Source organism: Ceratosolen solmsi, unplaced genomic scaffold (assembly GCF_000503995.2).
Source record: "Ceratosolen solmsi marchali unplaced genomic scaffold, CerSol_1.0 scaffold10, whole genome shotgun sequence".
NCBI lineage: Eukaryota > Metazoa > Arthropoda > Insecta > Hymenoptera > Agaonidae > Ceratosolen > Ceratosolen solmsi.
Genome location: NW_011948412.1, coordinates 20,357,128 through 20,368,831, shown reverse-complemented (window position 1 = coordinate 20,368,831; position 11,704 = coordinate 20,357,128). Strand labels below are relative to the sequence as shown.

At 25.5% G+C, this 11,704-nt stretch overlaps 1 protein-coding gene across 1 annotated transcript; it reads left to right on the top strand.

The window, feature by feature from the left end:
* Window positions 1–6,945: 6,945 nt before the first annotated feature.
* Window positions 6,946–8,913, top strand: LOC105365870 (glucose dehydrogenase [FAD, quinone]-like; the record flags this gene model as incomplete). The annotated part of the gene is made up of 4 exons (XM_011504135.1): window positions 6,946–7,026; window positions 7,180–7,497; window positions 7,654–8,354; window positions 8,415–8,913. Coding segments are annotated over 4 exons (1,599 nt in total), but the record flags the coding sequence as incomplete, so codon positions are not given.
* Window positions 8,914–11,704: the final 2,791 nt, after the last annotated feature.

Sequence of the window (11,704 nt, the reverse complement as noted above, 5' to 3'; positions counted from 1 at the left end):
AGATGTTGCAGATCGTAATATATTATCTGTATATTGTACTCATATTATTTTAAATGTCAATCATTATAAATTTCATTTACAGAAAAACAACCAGTTAAGTCATTTTCATAAATGACTTTTTAAAACTTGATTTTCGATTTCGAATATGCATGAAGTATAGAAATATTGGATTACTTCATGCTTTTATCTTCTGTCATCATAAGAAATTAATATTTTCGTAATTTAATACACAGTCAACTTTTCATATCCCTGTTATTATATATATATATATATATATATATATATATATATTTGTGTGTGTGTGTGTGTGTGTGTATGTGTGTTCATTGGGCAGGACATTAGGTATATATAAATTATATACCCCTTTTATCCATTAAAAGAATAGAAAATTGTCTCGACTTTATGAATAACAATAGTTATTAGTAGTTTATAGTTAACTTATAATCTTCTTTGTAGAGATATAAATTCTTTAGATTAAATAGAATTTCAATGAAAATCAATTGTTTATAAATATTAAGATTATTGTTAGTTAATTACCAATATTAATATTAGTATATATTTCGATAAATATTATTAAATGTACATTTTCTAATTTGAGACAAGCTATTACAATGATCTTCATTGATAATTGTTTATACTAAATATAATTCTTTTTTATAATACGTACTTTAATAATTAAGGATTACAACTATTTATAAATGTCTATAAATTTATCACAACAATTAAAAATGCTATATTTACAGTAATAAAATATTGATTGTTTAAGCTCATTACATTTATTTAACCACATTCATTTCTGCCCATTAAGAGCTAAGATGTGTAATGCTATGACTAAACATTATTTAAATTAATTAAGGAACTGAAAAAGATACTATTTTCGCTCGGACTTAGTTTATTTTCAGATATCATTAAGATAAATGTATTTTTCGAGCTATAATTGATATATTTACAGTTATCCTTAATTACGTTACATATATTTTGCTAACGGCCAATGAAGCATTATATAAATAGAAATAAAAAACGTCCATAGTAAGAGATAAATGAAGAAAAAATAAGTAAATAACTAATTCAATCTGTAGTATCATTATCTCCACGACCACCACCACCACCATCGCCATCACCACCACCACCACCATCCCCACCAAACATCCTGTACCAAGTTTCAACTCCATGTACAAATCTTCTTCGTTGTCTTCTCGAAAGTGCAGACACCAAAGGAATAGCTCCGTCGACGTTATTACTGATCCCGAGAATTTATGGGCTTAGGCGCTTGCAAGGGAGTGTACACGGGCCTTTAATTATGTGTGTGCTTGTATGTTAGTAAGCCCGCCTGTGTGAATGCATAGAGTCACGTTAAGAATGAATTGGAAAATATATTTTCCGCTCGAGTTACGACGTTGGATGAATTTATTTCTTGATGCCAACATTCTCAGGAATATTGTCATTCTCGCGGGCTGTTAACAAATTCTACGTTTTTTATTAATTACACATGTAAAATCCATGTATTGATTGTTTATGTATAAGTAATATGTTATGAATACAAGTTTAAAGATTATTTCATAGAATTTAAAATTCAAAAATTTTCTCATCTACTCAAGAATAATGTATTATAGGTGTGTTTGATTAGCTGAATATGAAAAAATAAAATTTTAATAAATATTAAAAATATTTTAAGCAGACATGTTGATAAAACTAATGATATTACAAGGTATTTACAATTATTTTGATTATAGTTGTTTTTATATGCTTCAATTTGTAAATATTGAGATTAAAAACAATATTGAAATCCGAATAATTAAGAAATTAAAAATCTAAGGTCTCTTATGTGTGTATACATTATAAAACAACTATCATTTGAAATTTAAATAACCACTTTATCACAGTTGCCAAAAAATTAGCATTGATTAATGCTGTTGTTAAATTAATTTAAAGATATTATTTATAATTTCATTGAAAAAAATGCCGCACGGGAAAACTGGTATTGTAGCTATTGAGTCTTGACATACAGAAGAATGATCAGCTATGATATGTCCTAAAGAAATTCACAATTCGTTCAAATCGCTGTGTAGAAGTTTCCGGCTGACTTGTATTTTCGCAAGCGAGTTCATCTGGTAATTATTCATGGTCTGATTAGACAGTCGATTTGCCGCAATGCTCAAGTCGTAAACACATCGGCTTAATTATTTGCCAATGGTCTATGGACATGCGAAAAACATCCCCTTTTGCCTGTCCCTAAATGATGCCTCTTCTATCCTTATCATATAACTCTATGAACATTGTAACTGAATGTAACGGATAGCTTCTAAATGCTGAACCGCAAACTTTTACATTTGTGAGTGCTTCTAGAATCATTGTGTTTATGAAAAATTCAAAGCCTTTTTTTCTGGATTATGAAATTTTATCATATTATTGTTATGCAACGAATACGAGATACCGTTATAAGGGTACAAACTACTTTTCTTTTAATTATGAATCTATAAAAATGATAATACTTATACAATAATTATATGCATCAAATAAATATTAAATAATAGGAATGAGAAGAAAAGGGAATAGAATAGACAATAAAAATAGTTCTTAAATTTCATAACTGTAAATAAAATTTATTTCACCCACAGTCATAATTTATCAATCTTGAAAAAAAATATAAATCATATCAACATAAAATTTTTTATTATTATTTACTATTTTTGCGGTAATGCCGTAACTTGAATAATTTCAAGGATAAACTGAAAATGGAGAAATTTTTGACAAGAAACAAGCCTCTCTTATTTTCTTAAAAATCAATATATTTACATTAATTTTAATATACACTATAATTCGGGTATACACCACATAAATTGTATAGTGATGATTTTTCAAACATAAACAAGTTAATTTATAAAATTAAAATACTAATATATAAAAAGAATTAGATTATAAAAAATCTACATTCAACAGTATTTATAATTTATATTTAAAAATATTAATGTTTAGATTATTTTTAACTAAATCACATAGCTTTTGATATATGGTAGTACAAGTGAAAACTCAATACTTATCAAGACTTTTCATTTATATTTGTTATACTTATTGTATTATTGTAAGTTATATTCTTCAGTTTTAAGGATAACATAGGACTAATTATAACAGTTATAAAATACTATTCAATATTACTTGATTGAAACAATTTAGACCCATGGTACGGTTAAATATTAACAGGTAGTATAAATCAGATTAAATTTCTTCTAAGATACAGTTAGTCTATGAAACTGCTAAATTAAACATGTTGCAATAATCATAAAAGTTGTAGGAGAGACAGAAGGGCAAAAAGGTTCATATAGGCTGTAGAATGAATTATGACTATGATATTGCAAATCTTTAAGTTCTCTCACTCTTCTATTTTATCCTCTAGATTAATGAAGTGAAACTGATATTGCATGTAGAGTATGTAGTATACAATTTGAGAAGTGGAGTTGAGGAGTCATTGCAACTGTCATGAAGAATCATTAGCGAATGACTCCGAATTACCGATTGACCAATGATTTTTCATGATCGATAAATTCAGACATACATTATTGTCATTATTGATCTAAGAAGCTCAATCATTAGAAGTTTAATCAAGAAGCTCAAGATTAGCTGCTTAATGCTCTGATTGCTATTAATTCATTAAATTTTTAAAAAATTTCTCGATTCAGATTCACGAGTGTTTGCGGCTGTGCCATTATTCTTTTTCTGATATTGCTACACTAAACTCTTAAGTGTGCTTATGTGGATAAAATTATACTTATTCTCTAATCAAATATATAAATTTAATTATTTAGAATATCAATAGTAATCTTAAAAACGATTCTTAGGATACCAGTTTTCTTTTAATGAGTTTTATCCTTAGAGGATAAAAAGAAAATCATTGTATGCATTTACTCTGTTATTAGATTATTAAACATTTACAACATATTGCAAATTACACTTGTTAGCATTTAGTATAGAAATATAATCATAATATGATTAGAACTATATTTAAAATTAATGTTTTATAGGTTTTATAGAATAAATATCTTAAATAATGTATTTATAATTATTTATTAAATATTAATAAAAATATTTATTATTTATATTTAGTTATATGTAAATTAAACAAATCTAAGCACTTTTAATACACACTTTAAGATTAATCAGAATGTGATTGTACGGTGTCATTAATCCACTTAAGATAACTAGAAACTCTAGTGTTCACATTTATCACTGAACTATATGCATTTTTAGGAATCATTGGTATTGACAACACGCCGATAAGTGTTTTCTGACTAACAATCGGCCCTCCTGAATTAATCTAAAAATAGAAAAACATGATTAAAGCATATATCAAATATTCGAAAATATAAATAGAATATAAAATCTTACATAATGTCCATTTGTTCTACTTCTGCTAATAGTGCAAATTATTTTACTATTTACAACGACATTTCTTAGCAGTTTCTGACATCTTCTGTTACTAATAGTTCGGACTACGACATATTGTAAGGAATAGTATTTATTTTGTGCATTTTCATTCTATAATACATTTTTTAAAAAAGATATGTATTACGTGTCATATGGATTTTAATGCAACATGGTATAAAGCAACTTTATGGTTTAATACTCACCTTTTGATACCCCCAACCACTTCCAATTACCCAAATATTACGGTATTTGTTATTATTGTTTGCTGGCAAATTAATGCTACTAACATAATTGTTGAATTTTATTTCGGATTTTATATATAGAAGTGCAATATTATTCAATAACGTTCGCTAAATATAAAAATAAAATGTATTATCTTATTTGAATAATTTTACAATTATTTTTAATTATATAAAATATTTTTTCAAGTGTGCGTTTCATTAATTTTTCTATTAAAAGAAAATTAATTTTTTTAAATTATTGACTAGAGTTATTATATTTATTATAATAATAATATAAAAGGAAGTATGTTGAAACACTCATGTTAGTTAATCCTTATTTAACTTTATGAAGTACTAAGTAGGTAAAGTAGCTATTGTTTAATTTAATCAATTTTTACATTTTATCTTAATAACATTAGATAGAATTATGACATTTGTTATTTGAGAATTCGCATTTCCTATTAATAGAAAGTCATTTTAATATTTTAAATATATATTTTTAAATACTTCTATATTTTTAATACGTTTATATTTATATTTTTAAAGATTTTAAAATATTTTTATTATTTTATAAATCACTTACATCATCATACTTATCATGACGTATTGTCTTGTTAACACTGTATATACCTTCATCACCAACTGGATATAATAAATAATTACCAACTTCTACATAAGCTGGAGAGTTTTCATTACTATTTTATAATTACATGTAAGTAAATTAGTAATTTGATATAATAAATATTAATTTAGATATTTATTTAGAAACGCAATTATACTTATTGCAACAACGTGCTGCTGTGAGAATCCAGTGATTGTTAATTATTGTTCCTCCACATAAGAAATATTTTTTGATAGATAGTAACTTTGCCTGATAAGAAAAATGACTTAACGGTGCAGGCTCGCCATTTATAATTTTGGTCGATCCTGAAAAAAACAATTATCAAGAATTCTTGATAAATTATATAATTTTTAAGGAATGTAAAGATTATATGTGCATTTAAATAATAGTTTATACATTTTAATTACATGTATATATATATTTTTTCATACTTCAATATATATATATATATATATATTTATATATATTCCAAAATAGTTAAAGTAATTTGCAATAAAAACTTGTTCAATAAATTAATACAATGTAGTACATGTAATAATTGGCCTCTTTTATATTGGAATTATATGTAATTTTTAGTTTCCAATAATTAATTAAAGAAAATAAATGTATAAAGTAATCATAAAATTTACATACCATATACAAAAATTATTATGTATATTAAGAATAATACAAGTGTATTCATCCTTGAGCAATTAAAGAAACTTTCGATTCGTTTCCTGAACAATCTTGTCTTTTAAAGCAAAGTTTATCTTTGAAATTACCAAGGTTATAATAATACTTCATAAATAATGTCAGATAATAAATAATTTAATAGCAATATAATTTATGTATTTCTACATTAATATTTCTACATAATGAGTAAAGATGTAGTAATAAGCTAAATTTATATTTTTATTACGAATTTCAAATGTACACATACAAAGTTTTAATTTATTGTTCAATATACAGAACCATTTTAAATTTACACTAAGATTTATTTGTTTTTAATATTTTCAAATCTTTCCCTTTTCTAAATTTTCAACTAATTTAAACAAAAATTTATTATTATTTTAATATTCATCAAATTAAGTAACTAAATTTATTAATATAACGAATAAAAATCAATTTACTTGAAGTATTTTCTTGTATCTGTTACTAAATCGCAAGAAATAAAATAACAACATTAATTTAAGAATAAATATTTTTTTCTGTATTACCAATAGGATTGTATCATTATAATTAAAGAGTCTAAAGTTTTTTACAATTTTGTAAATAGTAATAATTGAAATAAAATAAATTATTCATCGATTACATTTAATTATGTAAATATATTATTGTACTCCCGGGATAAAATTATATTCAATGATAACATTCACTTGATTAATTTACGATAATACATATTAGTTTTAATTGTTGAAAGATCAATAAATGATAATAAATATTGATGATTATGTACTTACTTTTTTGTATATATTTTGAGTACAGAAACAAAATTGTTCAAATTTTATGAATATAAATTAACAGTCGCGTGAGGCAATATTAATTTTTATAATGGTTTGGTCACCTGGTATATCTACAGGAATTTGCAGATCAGAAATGCTAACATTTATTGCAGTTTTAGTGCAATATTTAGTATGTTCAAGTGACTCTAAAACTACTCCTCTTATAAATAAAAAAAATATTCAAGTTCATAATAAGAATAATTATGATTTTATTATTGTTGGAGCTGGTAGTGCTGGGTGTGTTATAGCAAATCGATTGAGTGAAATACAGAATTGGAAGGTTGTAAATTTCATTGCACATAATTATATATAAGTTACAATTAACTTTAAAAAATTATTTATATTAATGTTGCTTGTATTTGTTAACTTTTTTAACAATAATTTTGATTATCAGGATAAACGCATATTGAATTTAGATTACAAATATTTATAGATATTATTGCTAGAAATTGGAGACGAAGAACCAAATATTACGAGTGTTCCTGGATTGTGGCCACTTTTATCGAAAAGTAATATCGATCAAAGTTATTACACTCAACCGGAACCTGTAATATGCAGTGTATATAAGAATAGATCCTGTCACTTAGTTGCCGGAAAGGTTATGGGGGGAAGTAGTTCCATTAACAGTATGATGTATATTTATGGTAATAAACAAGATTTTGATGATTGGGGAAATTTCGGAAATGTAGGATGGAGTTATCATGATGTTCTACCATTTTTTAATAAATCCAGAGTCGTAACCAGTTCAAAAGTATGTGACATAAAATTAGTAATTAATAATTCTATTAAATTTTATTCTTCATTGTAGAATTAAAATCTTTATTTTATAATTTAACAATCTTATATATTTTAAATTATAGCATAAGGAAACTATTTCTTATCCATTAAATTATGACTTTTTTAATAGAATTTTCCTCAAAGTTCCAAAAGTCATGACACAGATGGCTATTTAACGGTTGAAAATTTTCCAGAAGAGGATAAGAATATCGACGTTATTCTTTCAGCGTGGCAAGAATTGGGTCTACAAAAAAGACATTATAATTTTCACTCTCAAATTGGTGTCTCAAATTTAAAATATACCGCAATAAATGGATCACGATGTAGTGCAAATTATGCATTTATCCGGCCTATTCGCGATAAAAGACAAAATCTCATCATCAGGTCCAAATCTCAAGTCACGCGAATATTGATTGATGAATATTCTAAAAGGACACTGGGCGTGGAGTACGTGTGCTTAAAAACTAATAAGATAATTAAAGCCTATTCGAGAAAAGAGGTTATCGTTTCTGCAGGCGCCATAGAAACTCCTAAATTACTAATGCTCTCTGGCATTGGTCCAGCTAAGTATCTTCAAGAGGCAAATATAAATGTGATTCAGGATTTACCTGTTGGGCATAATCTTCACGACCATACGGTACTTCTTCCATTTATATTTGACTTGCAGCATGGATTTGAAGCAAAAACAAATTTTGAGGATTTAAAAATAGATTTACTGAAATGGATAAAGACTCATCGAGGTCCTTTATCAAGTATAGGCATTCAAAGAACTGTGGCTTTTCTACAAACATCGTTTGAGAATCATTTAGGTGTTCCTGATATTCAAGTTGGGTTTGTCGGTAGTCTATCCGAAAAAAATAAGTATTATAATGAGTTGAACGATATTACTAGATCATATTACGATCAAGCCCAACCATTTATTAGTTTAATTTTCCCTAAAAGTCGAGGTTCGGTTAAGCTGAATATATCTAACCCCGTATGGAGCCATCCCTTGATACATTTGAATAGTTTATCGCATTCTGATGACATTGATAGACTTGTAGAAGCAGTGAAAATTATCGAAAGACTTGCAAATAGTAAAGCTTTTATCAGTAATGGTTTTCGTATTAGAAGATATAATGATTGTAAAGAATTTCATTCTAAAAAGTATTATAAGTGCTTGATTTCAAAATATTCAATAACGAGTTATCATCCAGTAGGCACTTGTAAAATGGGTCCAAAGTATGATGTGGAAGCGGTAGTTGACTATCGCCTAAAAGTTTATGGTATTCATGGATTAAGAGTTATGGATGGTTCAATCATGCCTCAAATTACAAGGGGAAATACCAATGCTCCGATAATTATGATCGCTGAGAAAGGCAGTGATATGATTAAGGAAGATTGGCTTTAATGGAGAATATACGTTACTCTACATCTAGATAATTATAATAATCTTTAGGATGATTTACAAAATAATTATGGAGCATTTTTTATTATTTTTATTTCAATAGTTGTAGAGGAAAATGTTGAAACAATTAATAGAAACAATTAGTATAATAAATTATACAGTGCTTTTATCTAAAATTCATATTCCTTTATATTACTCTATAATTTAAATATTTAAATTTTTTAATTCTGCAGCATCCTTATTTAAAAAGAAAACAAGTTGATATTATACTGATAAAATAATTGTTTATAATAATAAAAAGAAGCAATTTGATTTTATAAAAAGTACATAAGTTAAAATATACATGTATAAGGAAAAACGTAAGGTTGAAAAAATAAAATTAAAAAATACTACCAATTTCTAATAACATCAAATTGAATGAAGGAAATAAATTTTTTATTTATTCTCTATGAAAAACGTTAAAATCAGATCTTCTTTGGAAACAAAGATTTAGCAATTTATCGTTAACGTGTTCTATATTTTATGAAATACAGCATAAGCTAAAGTTTTTTTATTTTTCAAACACTATATCCAATTATTACGTTACATATGTGTTGAAAACCTAGTGTAATTTCGTGTAAAGTTTGGTATAATTTATCGCCATGTTTTGAGTTTGTTGTTACAATTTTGTAGCGCACATGTTAACCACGTGTAATTCATTATTGCATTGTATTATATTATATAATAGAATATTCAATATATAAACCTTATGAAAGAAGTACTTAAATATATTATTATAATAAAAGTTTATTTACAATAAAGGTATTAGAAATGACTTTTGTTACATCACTATGCTTTACTATAATCATAATTTATGTATAAGACGGGTGTCAAACACATTTTAATATATAATAATATATAAGCTACAAAATAATAATGATGGAAAATGAGAAAGTTCCATTCAAATCAACGTTCTATCATTGTCCGACAAGCTTTCAAAAAAAAATTTTTGTAAATAATGATAAAATTTGATATTCGATACAATAACAATCGTGATAAAACTCAAAATTGCTTGTATATTTGTTAGAATTCACGTTATAAGGCTAATTAGTATATTCGATATTGTGGGAACGTGATCGGAAAACCAATTAAGAGTGGATACGCGGATGAATTCATTATTTACCATTTTTCTACTTCACTGCCTTCAGACTATCATAATATCAAGTGTGTCAATAAAAATAGATATATACGACTTTCCCCTGATTCACCAAAGATCTGCTTATTTAAATGCAGCATCAAATGATAGGTACATGAAATGAAGTCAATATCGTACTTGAGAATAAAAAATTTCATTTTAACTTAATTGAAATCTTGAAATTATAGGAGTTTCATCAATTTATAATTCCATTTTCAGTTTGAGCTAATTGAAACATAAACTAAAATGAATTACTTATTTATAAATATATAATAATGCAGTGCAATTAACAAAATAGATTTTTTTTTCAAGTTTAGATCAATGGAAATGAAAAACAGTTAACTCCAATACTAATATAAAAAATGTTTCTATTGTATAAATATTGTATAAAATAATATATTATGGATAGTATTCTCTAATGAATCTTCTAATAAATACTAATAATTATGTAAAATTAATTGAAAAAAATAAATTTAATAAATAGAAAGCGAAGAATAGGAAGAAAGTGAAATAGAAATATTTCTCTTTATCACAGAGTAAATAAAGAATCAACAGAATGAGTTTTAATTACGGATAGTCTTCGATAATACATCGGAAAGGGAATATTGAATTTATATTTTTCCTAGACTAAATGTGGTTTTATTCAAGGATATATTTAATAAATGTTCTAGGAATGTTATATATATATATATAGATTATACTCGATAATAATCGTAAACTAAAATATGTTATTAACTGATCTAAATTTATTAGTTTTTAGAATTTTTAAATCTGACAAATCAAGTTACGTTAAGAAATATATAAAGTGCAGATTAATTTAAATAAATTTTTTAAATATTTGTGATTGGTTACGTTATTATCTTGTTATATTTTAAAGTTATTCTTATTAAATTGCAGAAAATATTTTCAAATTAAATTGATTTTTTCTCAATTATTTTTATTAGGAGTAATAAATGCAATTTTTTTACAACATACAATAAGTTACAGTAAGTTTGTACTTAAATATAATCATTCAACAGATTTCCTAAAAATATTTTTGATTCAGATTACCAAACAAAAAGTTTAACTATAATCTGTTTCCAATATAATTTGTTATTACTTATGTCATCTATAAATTTTGCCGTATTGAAAGTATTTCTCTAGTATATTAAAATAATGACTGGCGAAATAAATAAATCAGTTTCAATGTAACTTGTCTTATGATTTTGTATTGAATTTTTATAAATCGAAGTGCACAAAATTAAAACAATTTGAAAAAACTTTATTAGTCGTATAAATATTTTTATTCAAAATTGAAAAAATAATAATAATTTCCATGTTTTGTTTACATTTTTAAACTCCAACTCTTTGACTTCTAACACTGCTTGTCTGTTTTTTTTCATTATTTTTTGTTTCAGGCGATACATTCTACTCTTAATTTAACTGCATCACTCCTCATCCCCTCGTTTTTATCTCTGTACTAGAACTCTTGCATTGGCCAGAATTGTTTTGTTTAAAATACCAGTGCTTCTCTCGAGTGGCGTTCGAGGTGCACGCGCAAGAGCTTTATTCCTGATTACACAAAAAATCAATGCTGAGCACTGTGCTAATGTAATAAAGCCACAATTACTGCTCCGAGGG